The 19,909-nt window shown below is 50.6% G+C and overlaps 1 protein-coding gene across 11 annotated transcripts in view; it reads left to right on the forward strand.

Moving 5' to 3' along the window:
- Window positions 1-19,909, forward strand: part of ADGRB1 (adhesion G protein-coupled receptor B1) — a 258,665-nt gene that overhangs the window by 158,366 nt on the left and 80,390 nt on the right. For 8 of the 11 annotated variants that reach the window (XM_080580828.1, XM_080580824.1, XM_080580830.1 and 5 more), the window contains one exon: window positions 16,978-17,119. In XM_080580828.1, coding sequence (XP_080436954.1) covers window positions 16,978-17,119 — 142 coding nt within the window. The remainder of the gene's footprint in view (window positions 1-16,977; window positions 17,120-19,909) is intronic. The other 3 variants (XM_080580829.1, XM_080580833.1, XM_080580827.1) reach the window with 1 other exon arrangement.

Genomic DNA, 19,909 nt, shown 5'->3' on the forward strand with positions numbered 1-19,909 from the left:
GTGAGATGAGCCCACATCATGTCAGCTTTGCCCGTCGTGGGAGCAGCAGCAAGGGATGCAATGTGAATTTTAGCCTTCATGGAGCAGAGTGGGACCACAGGGCCACACACCTGAGCTACTGGAGCTGGAAGATGGCACAGAGCCACAGGGCAGGTGGGGCTGAGCCCTCCTGGAAGGCAACAATGCCCTGTGTGAAGGACAGATCCCCCTCCCCTCCTCCCTGATTTACTGGAATTCCCTTTAACCCTCCGTCAGGAGCCACGGAAAGAAAAATAACTGACACAGCAAGGCCAGAAGGCCCCGTTAACACCCCCGGGCTGCAACACGGCATGTAATGATTTTCTGAGTTGTCAAAACCTTTTCCAATGCTGTGCAAACACTTGGATTCAATTACAATAACGACCCTCCAGACCACATGGATTAATCTCCTGGAGCCGCCCTCTGCTTGAGGCCAGAGCCGCCTCCCAAGGTGGTTTAATGGACACAGGTAATGCTGGTGGGGTGGTTTGTAAGGCAGGGAGCTGGGGCCTGACGGAGAGCCAGAAGAGAAATTCAGTCTTCCCTGGAGCCTGGTGCCTTGCAGGGAGGCTCCAAGCCTGAGCCAGTGAGAGCTGAGGACCTGCTGGGGGAAAATCTGCAGGTCTGAGGAGAGTTTTCCTTCCTGATGTGGATGGGAGTGCAAGGGCAAGGTTCATAACTGCAGTGACGAATTATGCCTGTCCTCAAAATCCTGGCTGCTATCATCTACAGATGGAGAAGGAGAAGCTGAGGGAGCGTCACCCAGTGTCACCGAGGAGGTGCAGATCTGGGCCAAGGCCCCGAGCTCCCGTCCTCTGCCACGGCTCTGCTGGTGGCTAGGAGCAAAAGGCAGCTGTGTCCCAAACCAGGCAGACAGGACACACAGAGGAGGCAAGGATCCAGGAGAACACTTGGTTTTTGCAGTGGATGTTATTTATTTAGCAGTGGTTTTATCTCACGTATCAAATCCTAAGGACTGCTGAGCATCCTTCAAGCCTAGGCAAGGCTCCTGAGTGATCTAGGGGCACCCCGCAGGATTTGGTGCAGGGATCACCAACAGCCTTGCGATTTTTATTTATTTATTTATAGTCTGATTTCAGCCTTCATACTGCCATCTTTGGGATGTCATTTGGGATATACGTGCCTTCCAATGTCCATAGGGGTCAAGTGAAATCTGCAGTGGTGCATCAGGGGCTTTCTACTCCATGTGTCCCATGCATGGGTTAAAACCGTGCTGGAGGCTGTGCTGACATTTAACTGCGTGTGCCAAGGGTCTGTTTAGTAGTGCTGTGGCCCAGAGCAGGGGTGCAGCAGAGAATTACAGTGCAAATACCTAAAATCCAGGCTGCTTCAAGAAAAAAAGCAGCTCCTGGATCACGGTGATGGAAGGAGAGCAGAGGGAGCTCCCTCTGCCCAATATCGCTGAAGGATCTGGGTCCTAGCTGGGAAAATCCACCTTCAGCTGCAAGGATACCTGGAGGAGAGGGATTTTTGATGCTGAGGGTATAAATTGCAGCTGCCAGCACGTGGGGAGAAAGTAGCATCAGCGTAGATATGGGCAGGGCTGCAGCAGGCACAGCTGCAGCATTTTGCAGGCAGGAGCGGAGCAGTGATCGGTCCCAGCAGAGGCTCTGCTCTTCAGCCCCATAGGATCGACTCAGGCTGAGGAGGGAGATTTAATTTGCTTTGTTTGAGGCTCCTGTAATGTGGCAGAGGGGGAAAAAACCTGCACCTTAAATGTGGCATTGACTTAGCACGATGGAGCAGGGAATGGTGTGGAGATGATGGGGAGGTGCATCCCTTCGCAGTGTCCTCAGGAGTATTGTGTTGGAGTATTGGACAACACTTTTCCTGACTTTTTTTCACGTAGCTCTAAGCAGAAATCCCCACCCACCCCCTTCTGGGAAGCTGCTTTTCCATCCATTTAGGCACTGCCATCTCAGAAGCATTGATACAAATGGTATCGTGGTGTGGGCATTTCCCCACTTCCCAGTCCTTTTCCACCCGATTCGTTCAGTTTACAAGTGCGAAAGATGCTTCTGCTAATTGCCAGCTCTGCTGGCTCCTCCCGGGATCTGGGAAGCAGCTGAAATTGTCCTGGCTGCTACATCTTCAGCGGCAGTAAAGAGCCACTGCCGCAGCCGGGGAAGCAGGGCTCGCATGACTCCTATTACTGCCATGCCTGAGCGTTTCACAGCCTCCAGTGCGCTGCTCTTGCAGCTAGAGCTGGACAACCCCCTGCTTTTCTAGGTCACTTCTGGTTCTGAAGTTTCTTTGGCGTTTGCCTTTACCCAGATTAAGGTTTTAGGAGAGTGTGAGCTGTCACATCCTCTGGACGTCTCCTGCCCTATTCTGTTACCCATGGGAAGGTGAAAGCTGGGACCGGCAGCTTCACAGCTTTGGTCCTCCCCTGCCCATCTCCTCCCTGCTCAGTGCATGATGGAGACCTTGATTCACCAGCCAGCAATGCTGGGAAGGGGCTCTTGGATGGGATGGGGACAATACAGTAAACCTGAACACACCCCAATGCTGTGATTTCGAAGCTATCAGGACCCCTGAGTGCCAAACAAAATGCCCTGATCAGCTCCATCCCCACTACATACACATGCACATGCTTGGACACCCTCTGATCTCCAGCTCCTCTCTCCCCAGGTGTGTTTTATTTTGTCCCCAGTAGCTCCAGAAACTTCCTTCTTTGCAAAATCTCCATCGCTAATTCCCTTGAGAAAAGCTGAGCAACTCCTGTTGCTATTGCTGATGCTCACTTGCTCCTTTCCTCCGGATATTCCCCTCTCCCCAGCTTCCTATCAGGGTGGGAAGCAGCAGCAGGCGTCCTCCTTATCTGCAAGCCCGGGCTGATCTCCTCCTGCTGAGGCTTCTGGCTCCAGGTGCAAGCTTGGCACCCTGGCAATGCCAAGACACAGGAGAAAAGTTTCCGGGGGGGATTTTGCATTTCATCTGTGGTGATGATGCTCACTGGCTTCGTCCCATGCTCCGTGCCTCCCTTCGGAAAGCAGCTCCCAGGAAGTCTGAATGTGTTTTGCTGTTACTGGCTTAAAGCCTGAAATCTCAGCGGGTGTCACAGTGGGAAAAAGTCATACAGGATTTCTGAGCTGCCCAGCTCGGGAGGCACAGCCCCAGTCCTGCTCTCCCCATGGCCGAGAAGGCTGAGTATTTCAGGGAGGTGTTTTTGGCGAGCAGGAGCTGCTTCGCTCTCCGCAAGGACATTGCAGAGCCCAAGGTGTCTGCACAGGGCTGCAGGAGGCGCAGAAGCTGGTCTTCAGCTCTCAGCCTGCCAAGGGAGAAAGCGGTGATGGATGCATTTGGCACCGGTGTGCGTGCATGTTAGGAGCAGGTTTTGGGGCAGATTGGGGTGGATGGGCTGGCAGGAAGGAAGGATGCTTCACCCCCACGACTGTGCCTTCTTCTACATAATTTCTACATGAAAACCATCCCCGATGCTGCAAATCACAGACAGGACAGCGCAGGTATTTTACAGTATAAATTACTTTAACCAGCACGGTCATCGTTTGCACTGCCTGGTAATTGGCAGGTATTTAATTAGCCGAGGAGTATTTCCATGTCCTGCTGCTAAGTGGGAAGTCAGAAACTCCCCATCGGGTGAATACCCTTTGAGTCCTCCAAAGCCTCTTCGTGCAGCACGGCTTCATTTCGGCACACAAAATCAGTGCAAATTTGCACAGATGCCGCAACAGCTGTCCGATTAGGGCAGGTTAACTGGCTGGGGACGGGGTGCTGCTGGAGGCGTGAGATGAAATCCTCTGGCCGGGTGTCTTGGAGAGCACTCTGTCCTTCGTGGTGCCCAGATGGAGAGAGAGGAGGCAGGACGGGTAGGAGGGAGGAGAGAGCTTAATGGAGGAATGCTGCTGGGAGGAGAGAGGTTTCCACCAGCCCGCATCTCTGAAAGCCATTTTCATTAGCAGAGAGTGGGTTTAAAAGGTTTGGATAGCAATCCAAAGGAGCCGGCAGCGTGTTTGGTTGCCAGCGTCGCTTTGGTTAAACACATTCGCAGCAGCGAAGCTGGGAAACGAGTGCCCCTCCTCCCCCGTGACCTGCTTTCCCGAGAAAAGCACAAGCAGCCCCGTGCTGCTCCACTCAGCACCTGCTCCTGCTCCTGCTCTTTGCAAATGCTTTGCTCGCGCCCACGTTCATCAGCAGGGGAGAGCAGGAGTGGGGGCAGACCTGACAACGCTGACCACTTAAAGCAGACCCCAGCCCTCTGATCGAGCCGGGTTCTGCCCCCCCGGGAGCTGTCACCATCGACCCTCGGTGAGAAACCATCTGATGGGCAGCCCGGGGAGCTGGGAATGGGTTGTTTGAGGAGAGGGGCAACGCAATCTCAAGTATCAGCATTTATTTATTAACATTTATTAGTGCACCAGCCTCCTCCCTGCATTAGCATCATCTTTATTTCCCAGCGGTTCCCTCCTCTCCTGCAAAAAAAATAAAAATAAAAATCCAAAGCAAACCCTCGAGTAGATTCCTTCGCACACCCACGTCGGTTAAGCCAGAAATCCCACCAGTTTTTATGTTTTGCTTTGCATTTTCTTTATCCCACTCCCCCCCCCAAGCCGTGTAACAAACTAGCATGTAATGTGGCAGGACATCCACGGTGGCTAGAGCTGCAGAATAACGATGAGCAGCGATGCAGCACCACTGAGCCAGGATGGATCCAAGCGACCTTCAGGAACAGGCAGCTGCTGCTTTCCGAAATTTGACTTGGGAACAAGGGAGGCACTCCAAGCATTCAAGGGGCTGTCAGCTCTGCTCAGCTTCCACAAAATGCTCATTTTTTGCAGAGCACAGAGGGAAAGGAGGCCACAGAGAAAGGAGGGAGCGGAGGAAAGCACTGATGGAGAAGAGGTGCTGCTCACTGAGCTCGCACCCATTCAACCTTCCCGCTACGTGTGTGTGTGCCTCTTGCTGTCCCCTGGCCCTTTGAGCTCCTCATCGCCCTTTGGGCCTGATCCAGAGCTCACTGATGTACAGCTGGAGGTCTTGGTTTTGATTTTGGTGTTTGTACAGGATAATTGTTCCAGCGAGGCTCAAAGTCTGTCCCAGGAGCAGGATTGGATTGTAACAGGCAGGGCAACCCAGCTAGAAATAACCTGCTCTTATTGTCATCTGTATGGACATTAAGCAGTATTTATTGCCCAGAAGAATCTTATTAGGGTGGCTGAAAGAAATGATGAGAACGCTTCAGTGTATTAAAAAAGTTAACCCCACGACCCCTCCTTTTCCTCCACCTCCACCCTTACTCTCACGGGAACGGGGTCTCGGATGCTCCGCTGCAAAACGTGAGCTGCTTGTGCTACAAGGAGGTGGCAAAGCACAAGAAACCTTTCTCCCAGCAGCTCCAGAGCAGTGATGTGAAACGGTGCAAACGCTTAATTTGTCTTGATGGGACCGGTACCTCCTGTGCCCAGCAGCAGCGCCGAAGGGTGGCCTGCTTGCAGTTTGACAGGGATGTTTGCTGAGCTCCTTTGCTTTCAGCTGCAAAAAAAAAGCAGGCACAAAAGGTGTGCTTCCACTTCGAGCTGACCCAGTATTCCCCTGAGTTTTTGGGGAAGAACCGAGAAATGATCAGTTGAGCAGAGCCCCAAATGGCTCAGCAGCCCCCCTGCCCAGATTGAGGATTTGTTTGCACAGTGCCAGACCCTTCTCAGATGACTTCTTACACCCTTTCCCCTACGCCAGCAAGCACCTTCCTTTTTTTAGACTGCTTGCCCTTGCTTTGCCTTTAATTCCCCTTTCTCGACTGGAAACACAAGCACGTGAAGCTATCCAGAGTTCCCAGGTCCAGAAGTATCTGTTACCATGATCCACTTGCATCTGTGAGGACTTTATTCTTAGATTTGTGTGGGTTTTGCTAAGTGCATTGAAGTAATTTGTACCTTTAAAGGACTGCATCTCCCTCTTGGTTACGGTTAATCTTTAATCCAGCATCTTCATCTTTGCCTGCAGCACCTTAATTTGGCTTCTTGATTTAATTTCTTTTACCGTCTGCTACCTCCTCCTATTCCCAGCCCCTCTGTCATCTGCCTGATTTATTTTTCTTTGTCTCTTTATCTGCTAGCCCTGCACTCAGCCATTAAAATTTTCTGATTTAGGCTTCTGAGAAGCAGCATACCCTGGAGCTAGTGTTTTTGTGGTCAGGGAGCCATCCCTCTTCCCGACCTGGCTCTGGGGCATCCTGCACTCTTCGAGCTGGGGCTGGGATCTCTGCAGCACTGTTTGGTTGCTGGCTTGCAAGGTGCTGCTTACAGGTAGATGACATAATCTTTTTGTTGTTTTTCCATCACTGACTTTGCCCCAAAAAGCTGGGGAGAGTGGCAAGCTTGCTGGGGTCATTTCGGAGAAGTGAAGGCTGAAAACCAGAGAGTGCAAGTGGCGGGGATGCGTACCAGAGCTGGGATCTGCAGACTCTTTGTTCAGAGCTAATAACACACTTTCGTCTTCCTCTTCCCGTTCAGTCGCATTGACCAAAGCAGTGTTCAAAATCCCCAGCTGGACAAGCAGCTGTTTAAACAGGCAAGCCTGCTGCCCTCTCATTTCCAAGGTCTTGTGTGTGATAACCACAGAGGGATGGCTGTGTCCATCGCCCCACGCCAGCCAGCCTTCTGCTCTGGCTGGGGCTCAGGGCAGCTTGGAGTACTTTGGGGCTCTTTTGGGGTCATCTAAGACAAAATATTGGGCTGCAAGCAGGGCACAGCCACCACCGTTTCTGAGGCATCCTGGCCATGCACGGAAGTGGATGGGAGATCTCTCTCGCCAGGTGTCTGTATTGCTTTCACTGCCTTTCCACTGAAGGCATTTATACACCCTTGACTAGCCAAAGGGAGCGTTTCCAGCTTGTTAACTGCTGGCTGCAATGTCTTACATTTACTTTAGCATCTGGCAGTCTTAGAAAAAGCCTCTGTTGCCTTGTTTCCCCGTTCTTCCTAAGCCTCCTTTCCCATGAGACTGGAACGTGGGACCACGGCGTCCAGGCGTAGTAAAGGATGTGCTCAGCTAAGGCGCCTGGTCCCTCCGAGGATTTCCCTGAAATGTTTTTGGTACATATGACAAGGCTGTTGCTTATCACTTTGGTGTGCTGAGCCTGATTCTTCCTAGCACGATGGGACTGCCTGCAGAACCAGCCACAAGCCTGCAGCATGCCGAGCATTTCACTGCAAAATTACAGCAGGAATTCTCTCTGTTTAGGAAAGGTAGCTTCAGCAAGTCCCAAACTCTGGTTACAGTACTCTCACACTGCCTGCTGTTGTCACCTTTTTCCCATGATGACCCCAATACCTAAAGGACTATTGTTCTGATACTCTGCTGCAGCAGGAGAGCTCCAATGTGTAACTTTGCCCCAAAAATAAGATTCAGAGGCATGGCCTGGGCTTCTAGATTTAGATAGCCATAATGAGTTTAAGAACAGAGGTTAAAACCTTGGAGGGACAAAATATTAACTTCTGTGGAAAGCAGTCCAAGGTCGTCTTCTGCAGTTACTGGCAGGTGAGGCGACCTGATGATCCCAGTGCTTGCAGGCTAGCTAAATCTGAGAATGAATATTTCTTTTTTCTTAAAGCCATGAAGTCACGGGATTATAGGGAACTGTAGGCTTTTCTGTTTCTATTTCACACGGTTCTGCAGAAGAGTTTGAAAATATCATCCTTTCAAAGGAGAAAATCCACAAGGCAAAAAAAAAACCTTCAAATACGCTCTACAACAAACACCCGCACGGTACTGCAGGCTTGAATTCCTGATGCTGTGTATAAGTCTAGCTGTGATGCCGTGGGACGGATCAGATCTTCTATTTCTCAAACAATCATTTAAGATGGGGTTATGAAGGAGAGTTTCCCCAGTTCTGATCGGCTAGTCACCTGGTTTCCTCTGCAACATGAATATTGTGGTACCTCAAAGGGGTTTTCACATTTGTTTCTGTGTTAAGGAACAAGGACACTCGCAGTGACTTCAGCTTCTTCACGTCTTCTCTATGGCCCACGGTACTGGGTCTTCTGCATTAAAGCTTTGACACTTGTGGCATGTGCTGAGGATGGTTCAGCGGGTTACTGGGTGGGACACGCTGGGCAGACTGGTCCTTCTGGGGGTCTGTCTGGGTGAGATGTCTGTCCTGTGGCTGCCTTTGGCAGGGACATTTGGCAGGGAAGTGCAAGGAAGTCCTATGAGGAGTGGCTGAAGGAACTGGGGTTGTTGTGTCTGGAGAAGAGGAGGCTCAGGGGAGATCTCATTGCTCTCTGCAACTACCAAAAGGAAGGTGTGGGGAGCTGGGGGTCGGCCTCTTCTCACAGGTAACTAGTGATAGGACCAGAGGGAATGGCCTCAGGTTGTGCCAGGGGAGGTTCAGGTTGAAAATGAGGAGACATTTCTTCTCAGAAAGAACAGTCAGGCATTGGGACGGGTTGCCCAGGGAGGTGGCGGAGTCACTGTCCCTGGGGGTGTTCAAGGAAAGGTTGGGCCTGGCGCTTAGGGACATGGTTCAGTGGGTGACATTGGTGGTAGCAGGATGGTTGGACCAGATGATCTTGGAGGTCTTTTCCAACCTTAATGATTTTGTGATCCTAATGAAGTCGTGATCACAGGGTACAGGCCCAGCGGTCGAGGCCTGCTCTCCCACCCCACACATCTCCATGGACTGAGGCAGGAGGAAAAGGAACGGTGCAAGAAACACCACGTCTACATTTCAGTCCTTCCTTGGGGCTGTGGAGAGGGGCTGTAAAAGGGGACAGTGCCTGTTAATTGTCGGCCACCCTCCAGCAGAACGGTGTGGATGGTGCGGCCTTCTGATGAGAGTCATTACGGCTCAGCATCAGCTGTATTTATGGTGCCTGAAAAGATTATCTCCAGATAATCTTACGGGTATTTAGCCAGCCATATGCTTTATTTCAATGGTAATATGTAGTTCTTTGTGAGTTTTAACATTGTTTATGTTAATTACGGCTTCAGACTGGATGCTGCATATGGGCTTTCTTCTTCTTTTCGTTTTTTTCAAGGGCTAATTTGCAGATAGTAAGTAACCTTGTCCCCTGCAAAATGCTCTGATTCAGTTAGCCATGATTACGAATTCACAGCTGGGAAAAGGCTTTGCTTTTAACCTCCTTACAACTTTCTCTTCCTGTCCTTCCCTCCTCCCTCCCCACACAAAAAGAGAAAATCTCCAATACTTCGCGTCATCCATAGATCCCGAATCTCTTCTTAAATCACCACTCTCTCCATTTTCCTTGTGTCAGTTCTGAAGTGAATTAGCTGAAACCATCTATTATTAGGGGCATCTAAAAATACACACACATATACATATATATATATATACATATTCCTACTCTTGTTTAATTTTCCTCGCATCAAGCAACTGGATCAATAATAGGTTTCTTTTTTCCTTTTTTCAATTTCTTTTTTTTTTTTTTTTTTTTTTACGAATTAATTTAAAAAATAGTCATTAATCTGATTATTGATTCTTTCTTACTGGCAGAGAATTGCTTTGTTTAGTGCCAGGTCTGTGCTGTCAGGGTGGAGGTGAGAAAAAGGGCATCAGTGCCACACAAAACTCATAAGGAGGTCTCAGCAGCTGAAAATGAAATTAATGCCCTGGTCTGTACCCCAATGACCACACCATCCTCGTCTGCTGGGGCTTGTTTCCCAGAAGATGAAGAGCCCTTGGGTTCAACAAAAGCATTTGGGGTAATATTCATGGATGCAACTTAGGGGTCATTGCAACTTCTCTTCCTTCAGTGGTAGGAGAAACTCAGCTGTCGGGCTTGAAGGGGAAGTCAGATTTGTCATAGTGCTTAAATGAGGGACCTACAAGTGACAGATTATCTATGTACCTACCTACCTACCTACCTACCTATCTATCTGTCTATCTATCTATCTATCTCTATAATTCTTTATCTCTTTATCTTTTTATCTATTTAACTATCTACCTACCTACCTACCTACCTATCTACCTACCTACCTACTATCTATACCTCCTGTTTTATTCTTCTGGGCACTACCACATGGGACGGAAGAAGGACTGCTCCCACTTCTGATAAGAGTGGCTCTGGAAAGCTGCTTTTTTTTTTTGCTTTCAGTAAAGAAACTGGGGAACCCAACCACCAGCTGTACTCTTCATTTATTGATTGAGAGTTCAGCGTGGCTCAGTGGTTTGAGGAGCGACTGCTTACTCCAAGGAGCACCATTAGTGCCCTCTTAACGCAACTCCATCCCTTCACACCTTTTCGGTGTGCCTCAGTTTCCTTATCAGTTAAATGAGGTTGACGACACTTGATTTTACACAGATGTCACCAAACTGGTGCAATGCTTGAAATTCAGACTGGGTTTTTCTAGGAGGAAGGGTTCCACTCCAGCAAAGCCAGCCTGACTTGCTGGATGTATGTGATATCTCACAGGGTTTTCAGTAGCATTGCTGAGAGTTCAGCCTGGCTTTCAATTAGTGGATTGATGAAAGACAAAATAACGTCTTCGATCATAGGATGACCCTGGGAAATGGTTTTGCAGCTTTTATCCAGTTCTTAGGAAGGCCTAAACTAAAAAAATCATGATTACTGCTTTGGCACTGATAGCGTCCAAAACTTCCTGAGAGTCTGACATGTTTTAGATTGATTTTAGCCCATCTTTAGCTCAATGTTTCATTTATTTCAGTGTTTACCTGTGTCATAAGAGACCTTTCACAATGGTTTTAGCAGCAGATCGAAGTTATATATATTCTCTTTCTAACCTGTTTCTTTTTCCAAGAAGTGCAAACCCTTTCGTGTCCCTCGTACTTAGGATCCATTCACTTTGTAATCCAGCCCCGAGGTCCTGCAGAACCTCTGACTGTGCCACACTTGCTGCAGCAAAATGATTGTACATTTTTTTTGTCCCGAGCTATTGTGCAGAGCCAGAGCGTTTGAAAGGCGCTCTGGGGCAGCCTTTGGCTGGAAATGAAAATTGCTTTTGGGAATCCCTCAAAAAGGATTAACTTTGACTTCATCTCTGGTTCTTCAAATTAATAATCAATCTGCCAGCTGGACCCACGCCAAGCGCTTGCATGACCTGCCTGGTTAGCAAGGGGGGGACGGCCCATGTGAAGCCAGAAGTAACAGAGTCAGAGAATTACTGAGGTTGGAAGAAACCTCTGGAGATCCTTTATATTATATATGTCATAAATATATACCCCGCTTTTAAACCTCCTTCCTGATCCATGCCTCTTCCCACAACAAAGCCTCTTCCTTTGTGCAAATTCCTATTCAGAAAAGCATTTCCATTTCAGAAAGTCCTTAAGCTCCTGTTTAAATCTACAAGACAGTGCTTAATTGCTTTTTCCCATCAAGTGCTCAAATAATGTTCATAGCCATGTTGTAACATATGGTGAAACATTTTCTCGTGGAACGTCACTGGAATTACACCGGAGATAAATCTGACCACAGACATCAGAGACAGAACAAACTTGTCAGGTTTCCTGCTAACCCTCCCAGTACAATGTTTTTTGTTTTTTTTTTTTACGCCAGTCTGGTTTGGGGATTTCTACAATTCCTCTTTGACTGGCTCGTAATCAGTCTGACTACACTGTTCTCTGATATTCTGCCCACGTTTTCCCTTTAGCACAGTTCCTCTTTCTTCCCTCTCCTCTTGAGACCGCCTGGAAATAATTCTGCTTCCTTATTCGTGTACCTGTATTCAATATTTGTGAATAACTCAAATCCTGCTCCTTTTCTTTGCCACTGAGCTGTGAGCAGGGGTTTTCCGTTGCAAACCCCGTGTACTTTTCTGCAGAATCAATGGTTTTGCTGAGAAAATGAAGGCTCGGTGCTGACGTACAGCTGAAACCTGTACACACAAACTCACACAAATACCCAACCTCCCTTTAAGGACTTGTTCGTTACAATCCCCATTTCTCCTGCAGCTTTTAATCAGGCCCATGATGAAGGCATTTTGCATGCAGCTGCAATATCCCCTTGAACAGATCCCACAAACAATCTCTGTTTTACACATTTCAGTGATTAAACCACTTACGATTTGAAATCTGCTGTGAACCACGAGGCTTTTACTAAGCCTTGCTGGCTGATCCTACACACCCTTGTCTGGGCAGAACTCAATCCCCACCCCACAAGAAGGCAACTCCTTCAGATGTGACCCCCTAGACTATGGACAGATCCTGTTAGATCTCTCTCGGAGGCATTAAATATGCCATGTGCAGCAGATATTGCCAGACAGGCTCAAGCATTTCGTAGGCACAGCTGGGACACCCCAAAATCACGCAGCTGGCATTACTCATGAGGTTTGGATACAGCTGTGAGTTTGAAGCCTTCCAGTTGCAACTCAATTGTGTATTTTTAGGAGCTTGTTAGCAACCACGTGGACAAGAAATTTATTTTAAGATGAAGAAACACAAGCTGAATTAAGAAGTTAGGCTGATGAAAGTTCAAAACATCTAAAGCATTATTCTGTCCTGCCAGATTAATTCTGTCCAAAGGATTTCAGGGCAAAGAGAACAGGTAATTAAACTGACTCACAAAGAGGAAGAGGAAGATGAGAGACGAGTTCTACTTCTGAGTTTAAAACCGGTGGGATGCACATGCCCTTTTGGAGCAGCAGCCATTAGAATATCCTGAGCAGCTTAATTTTTTGCAATAATCAATTAACGAGAGCTGGATTTTCATTTTCTGCTAAATGGCATAGTTGATAGAGATGATTTACCCTGAATTTCTGACTCAGCACCTCCCACAGCACCCATTGTTTGTGTGATTTATCGCAGCTTTTAAAGTGACAAAACCCGGGTGGCTTTGATCCAATCATTTTCTTTGAATCCAATGGGATAAATAAGCAGGCAGCAGACCTGAGCAAAGTGGGGGGAGGATAAAATGGGGGTTTTTCTCTTTGTTGTTGTTTTTGTTTGTTGTTGTTTGGTTTGGTTTCCTAGATATCACTATGTGCTCTCTCTGAGCACCTAGAAATGGGGATCAGAGCATGCCAAGTGTGGCTTTGGCTTTGGCCAGACTTTATTCTGATATTGCACTCACTGCTGTGCTCTCAGTTTTTCTGCCACGAGAGAGTGAGACGGGGCACAGCATCTGGGGAGTAGTATTTGTTTTCTTATACCTTCCCTGGGGTTTCCTATTTCAGCAGGCTTTCTGATCTTTTTCCTTTTTTTTTTTTTTTTTTGGATGAGGTTACTTTCATTGATGCGTGGCCCAGATCTGTCCTAGTCTACTCTGAGAGCTGATAAATGAGTAAAGCTGGGCTTCGGGATTGAAAGTGATGTGAAGGCAATTGTGTCCACACGTTTCAAGAGAATCCAAATTGCTCGTGGCATGGGGTGTGCGTGCGTGTCAAAACACCCATATCTGGTGTAGAAATGATAACTTCAATGGTGTTTCTCTGTTGTGAAAGCCTGTTTAACGAGAACAAGTTAAGGGTAATTAGAAGTCCTTTTAAAAATGCTTTCCCAGATAGCTGCAAAGCCATAAATGAAAAAGATGACCGAAGCATTAAAAAGCACACACGCAAAGAAAACAAACAAACAAAAAGAGCAAACACAAGCCAATAACTACAAAACCAACAGCCTGGTTTAGAGGGAAAGTAAAAGCTGGTGTAGAGATATGGAGGAAGGACAAATTGATAGCAAGCAACACAAATTAAAAGCTTGAAACAGATAAGAAGAAAAAAAAAAAAGATGGAAGAATTTTATTGTTCGGGATTGTTAATGTGAGTAAAAAGGAAAATTTAGTGTATGCTAACAGAAAACAAATCCTAATGATATTGGTTTGTTACTAGCTCGGAACGACAGATTTATTTATAATAATGGAGAAATTTCAATAAATGTCTATATTCTGTAATTGGAAGAGAGCCTGGCTACTTAATCCGCAGCCCAAGCTAATGAAATACTTTTCATTACAGCAGCTGCTAGAAAACATGCTATACATCATCTAATAAAGCCGGGCGTTTTTAAGAGATACAAGTCTGAGCAATTTTGCATGCGAGGGCTTGGAAAGAGCAGGCTAAGGCTAATTGGGGGTCATTGCTCTTCTGCGAGAGGAGAGAGGAAGTTCTCCAAATCCGGAGAGAGGCGTGCGTCCTCGCCCCAGAGCCGCCAGGCTCACATCTGTCGTAGGCGCAAAAACCCCATGGGATGCAGGATCCTAAAACGAGGGGCTTGTGGGTAACATCCTGATTATAATTGAATAATAGCACGCTCATTAAAACGGAGAAATTAATAGCAATCAACTTACGGAAAGGAGATTTCGTCAAGCTAAATGAACACTTTGTATGGGGATACACAACTGGTTGACAGAGTTTAAGCGTTTGTCATTATTTACACACGCCACAAATGAGGCGTTTGTCTCGGTGGCAGTGCAGAAACAGAACAACTGACTGGTGTTGTGGTTCGTGGAAATAGGGCCGGCACATCTGGGGGAGAGCTCAGAAGCTGCACTCCCTCGGAGGTTGGCCGTGGATCCCTCAGTCCCTTCAAGAAGGGAGCTGGTGAATTGCTGACGGTGCCTGGAAGGGACCAGGGAATGCTGCTCGGTCAGGGTTGGAATGCTAGGGTCGGGACATGGTTGGACAAGCAGTAGGGTCAGGACGTGGATGGACAAGCAGTAGGGTCGGGACATAGATGGGCACGCAGTAGGGTCAGGACGTGAATGGACAAGCAGTAGGGTCGGAACACGGATGGAAAAGCAGTAGGGTTGGGACATGGAAGGATGGACAAACAGTAGGGTTGGGACATGGATGGATGGACAAGCAGTAGAGCCAGGACGTGGATGGACAAGCAGTAGGGTCAGGACATGGACAACCAGTAGGGTTGGGATATGGATGGACAAAGTAGGGTCGGGACACAGATGGAAAAGCAGTAGGGTCGGGACATGGATGGATGGACAAGCAGTAGGGTTGGGACATGGACGGATGGATAAGCAGTAGGGTCGTGACATGGATGGATAAGCAGTAGGGTCGGGACATGGATGGACAAGCAGTAGGGTTGGGACACAGATGGATGGACAAGCAGTAGGGTCAGGATGTGGATGGACAAGCAGTAGGGTTGGGACATGGATGGATAAGCAGTAGGGTTGGGACATGGATGGACAAGCAGTAGGGTCGGGACGTGGATGGACAAGCAGTAGGGTCGGGACGTGGATGGACAAGCAGTAGGGTCGGGACGTGGATGGACAAGCAGTAGGGTTGGGACATGGATGGACAAACAGTAGGGTCAGGACACGGATGGACAAACAGTAGGGTTGGGACATTTCAAAAGCTTTGCATAGGTGCCAGAAAAACTGTTCTGGGCCGCGCATTGCTCAGATCTCCTAGAAGTAAAACACGTTTGGCTCTTTTTTATTTTTACTTTTTGCAATCCTCAGCGTGAGCTGGTCGCTGTTGGTGCCCAGCCCTTTCTCCCTGCTTTCAGGGAGGTTGAGGGAGGCAGAGGGAGGCTCGGTCCTACAGAAACTTCTCGGCAGCTCCTGACGGGTCTGCTGGACTCAGCGGCCCGAGGTCTGGGCCATCTGTGAGCCACCTCGGGCTGCTGAGCAACTCGGCTCCATCTGGAGCTGCCTTCAGCTCGCTGCTGGCGTTCTCGCCCCTGTCCCCTTCTCCAAGGATGTGGAGAGGGGACATCTCACCCCGTGCTGCCCCGGTGAGGGCGTGTGGCCCTTCTGCTCTGCCTCCATGTCCCGTGACGGGTTCCTGGGTTGTCTGCCGGGATCCCGACCTCTTCACCCTACACAAAAAGCAGGGACGTTGTCCCCCCAGTGGCTCCCCATCCGCTGAAAGCCCTGCTGGGTGCTACAGCGAGGAGCTCCTGGCACACCTTTCCCAGTCCCCACAGCCAGGGAGGGAGATTTTGGGGTCATGTTGTGGCGGTGGTGTGTGGGGAAGGGGTGTGCTCCCCTGGGGGATTCGCTGGGGGGATTTGGGGTGAGGGGGGGGTGTATAGGGGGTGGGATGGGGCTATGGGAGGAGTGAGGGGTGTAAGGGGTGTGGGACGCGGCTACAGGGTTATGTGACTATATGGGATATAGGTTAGGGACGTATATATGGGTTGTGTAGGACAGGGTCAGGGTCAGGACCAGGACCAGGCTGAGGGCCAGGATCAGGGTCAGGACCAGGTCCTGAACCAGGATTAGGCCCAGGCCCAGGGTCAAGACCAGTATCAGGATCAGGGGCAGAACTAGGACCAGGTCCAGGACCAGAATCAGGTCAAGGACCAGGTCCACAACCAAGATTAGGGTCAGGATCAGGACCAGAACCAAGCTGAAGACCAGGTCCAGAAGCAGGATTAGGGTCAGGATCAGGACCAGAAACAGGGTCAAAAACAGGTCGAGGACTAGGATCAGGACCAGAAACAGGGTCAAAAACAGGTCGAGGACTAGGATCAGGACCAGAACCAGAACCAGGGGCAGAAGCAGGCTGAGGACCAAGATTAGGGTCAGGACCAGGACCAGTTTGAGGGGTCAGAACCAGGGCCGAGGACCAGGATCAGGTCCAGAACCAGGTTCAGAACAAGGTCCAGGTCCAGAAGCAGGATTAGCATCAGGATCAGGACTGGCACCAGGCTGAGGACCAAGTCCTAAACCAGGACCAGAACCAGGGTCAGGACCAGGACCAGGACCAGAACCAGGGTCAGGACCAGGACCAGGACCAAGACTAGGGTCAGGATCCGGACCAGAACCAGATCGAGAACCAGGTCCAGCACCAGGTTGAGGACCTGGTCCAGCACCACACTGAGTCCCACACCCATCCCCAAGCCCATCCCCGTGCTCAGGGCGGACCGGGGGCCTCCGCCATGCCCGGCCGGGCACCAGCAGGAGGAGGACGAGGAGGGAGAAGGCGGGCGGCGGGCGGGCGAGCCTGAGGGGACCGCGGCCGCCCCCGGGCGCCATGCCCCCCGCCGCCCTCCCTGACGGCCTCTCTCCCTCTCTCCGCCGCCCCGTCCTTTCCTTCCCCTCCCTCCAGCAGAGCCTCCGCCTCCGCCTCCCCGCCCGGCGCCTGGTCCTGGCGCGGCTGCCGAACGGTCCCGCTCGACGCCTCCCGGACCAAATGCCTGTGTGACAGGCTCGCCGCCTTCGCCATCTTAGCCCAGCTCAGCCCCGACATGGTGAGTGCCGGCCGGGGGTGGTGGTGGGGGGGGGGGGGTTGGCACGGGGCGGCGGAGGGTTAAATAAAAGGGTGGGGAGGGTCCGGGGCCGCTGGAAATGGCAGGGAGGGGAGTGGGGACAGACCCCAGCCCTGCTGTGGTCACGGCCGGCATCATCGGCATCCCCGGGGCTTTGTGGTCCCCACAGCGACGGTGCGGGTCGGGTGCCGGCATGGGGAGGGGGCGGCGGGGGTAGGGGGGGGGACACGCTGGGAGTGCTGCGGCGGCGGTGTCGCCTTCCTCCTCTTCCTCCCCTTCCTCCTCTTCCTCCTCGTCCTCCCCTTCCTCTCCATCCTCCCCTTCTTCCCCTTTACTCCTCTTCCTCCCCATCCTCCCCTTCCTCCCTTTACTCCCCTTCCTCCCTTTACTCCCCTTCCTCCCTTTACTCCCCTTCGTCCCCATCCTCCCCTTCGTCCCCATCCTCCCCTTCCACCTCTTCCTCTCCGTCCTCCCCTTCTTCCCCTTTACTACTCATCCTCCCCTTCCTCCCTTTACTCCTCTTCCTCCCCTTCCTCCCCATCCTCCCTTTCCTCCCTTTACTCCTCGCCCTCCCCTTCTTCCCTTTCATCCCCTTTACTCCCCTTCTTCTCCTTTACTCCCCATCCTCCCTATCCACCCCTTCCTCCTCTTTCTCCCCATCCTCCCCTTCTTCCTCATCCTCCCCTTCCTCCTCATCCTCCCCTTCCTCCTGGTCCTCCCTTTACTCCTCTTCCTCCCCATCCTCCCCTTCCTCCCGGTCCTCCCTTTACTCCTCTTCCTCCCCATCCTCCCCTTCCTCCCTTTACTTCTCATCCTGCCCTTCCTTCTCTTCCTCCCCTTCCTCCCTTTCCTCCCCTTCCTCCCCCCCTCCTCATCCTCCCCACGCTGTTCGCTCAAAGACAACGCTGCTGAAGCGAGTGCTTGTTGCTGTTGGGGGGCACAAACCCCACCGAGCACCTTCCTCCCGTGGTCCCCCCCCCACTCCATCTTCACACGTGTCACATTTGGGGGAATCACCCCTCTGCATCTCATCACATCCCTTTCCCAAATTCGGGGTTGTTCTCTCTATTTTATTAATTTTTTTTTGGGTGGGGGTCCCGCAGCAGGAATACGGGGGGTTTGCAGGGGCTGGGGTGTGTGTGTGTGTGTGTTTTTGGGGGGGTCCGTGAAGTTTCACCCGCTGTCGGCACAGCGCAGCTGGTGCTGTTTCTATGCCGGAGCCTCCGGAGGAGTGAGGGATTCCTCGAAATGCTCACGGGGCGCTGGCACCCCAAATCAGCTGCCAGGGCACCCAGGGCGATGCCAGGGTGGCTGCCCTCTGCTACCTTGCACTTTGAGTATTTATTTATTTATTTATTTAAGTAGTTCATCCCCTTTTTGGACACTTTCCCGGGTTGGTGGAGCGAGGCTCCCCCCCCCTCTCCTCTCCACCTCCCTCTTCTCCATCTGCCCGGGCACTGGGACTTACGGGGCCCTTGCAATTATTTACTAATTATGCCTTGCTTGTTAAACGCCGGGCTTAATTCGGCGAAAGGGGAGGGGAGAGGAAGAAAGGCAGGGTGATGGTGGTAAAGGGGGGTGGGGGGGGGATCACATTTTCCAAGATGAAGGTTCGGTTTATTATTAGAAACACTAATGTATTTGGTCCACTAGTTACCATGGAAACAACATCTGCACTGAAGTGGTTTTAAAGACACAGCGTTGGTTGTGTTTGCCCGGGCCCCGTGCAGGCCCAGCCACTCCAACCGGGGCTCCAGAGCTGCTCTCGGGGTCCTCTTGTGCGAGGCACCGAGCTTTGGATCGCCGCAGAGATGCTCTGGTCGAAGGTAGGAGCAGCGCGTCCCTGCGTGGAAGGGACCTGGAAGGAGTTGGTTGCATCGGTGCTGGTGTCCCCTCAGCCTTTTTCTGCTTTGCGTAGCTCTTTTGGTGTCTCCTGGCTGCGTGAAACCAAGTGCAGAAGGGAGGTGATGCGTTGGGTTAGTGCTTTCCAGGAGCCGTCCCCAAATTTTCTTGGGGCGGCCTGGCTGAGCCCAGGGGAGCCAGCTGGGACCCTCCCCCCGGAGCTCCCTGCTCCGTGTCATCACAGCAGCAAGGCTTCAGCCTTCATCCCGAGCTTCCAGCACCCCGGCTTCTGGCTCTGCACCTTGTGATGCCCACGGGGATGACGGATGGATGGGGGAGCCTCGTCCCGCACCGGGAGGGCTCCGTGCTGTCATTGCAAATGACCCAGTCCCACCAACATTCAGGGAGTGTTTGGGTCCTGGGAAAAAACTACATCATAATTTCTTCCAGAGGAGTACTTTTAAGGCAGGGCCAGCCCAGGTGTGCAGCTGAGTTTCTGGGGAAGGTTTTCTGAGCATCTTTCTCCTGGAGTTGAGCAGAGGACCGGGCAGTGTGGGAAAGGAGGCTGTGGCTTGGCTAAAGCAGGAGTTTCTCCAGCAGAGGACTGACTTTATGCTCACAAGATGCTTGCTGTTTATTAACTAAGCAGCTAGGAAGAAGAAACGGTTAGTTTGATGTAGCTAAATACTACTAGTCACTTAGCTCGTGGTGTTTATGTGCTACAAGGTTGATGTTAGCCCTTTGCCAAGTACAAGTATTTTTGCATCTGAGAGTGGACTTGGCTGCAGGAGAATGCTGCTTCCTTCCCCCTTTCATGTTTTATTTTATTGCATCTGCAACTAACATCCCCGTGGGTCCTATGGGGTTTAGGCCTTAAATTGCTTCTTCCATCCTCTTTCCAACTCCTCTAGTTGCTGGTTGGGTTGCAGT

This window comes from Anser brachyrhynchus (genome assembly GCF_964034855.1).
Source record: "Anser brachyrhynchus genome assembly, chromosome: 2".
Classification (NCBI taxonomy): Eukaryota; Metazoa; Chordata; class Aves; order Anseriformes; family Anatidae; genus Anser; species Anser brachyrhynchus.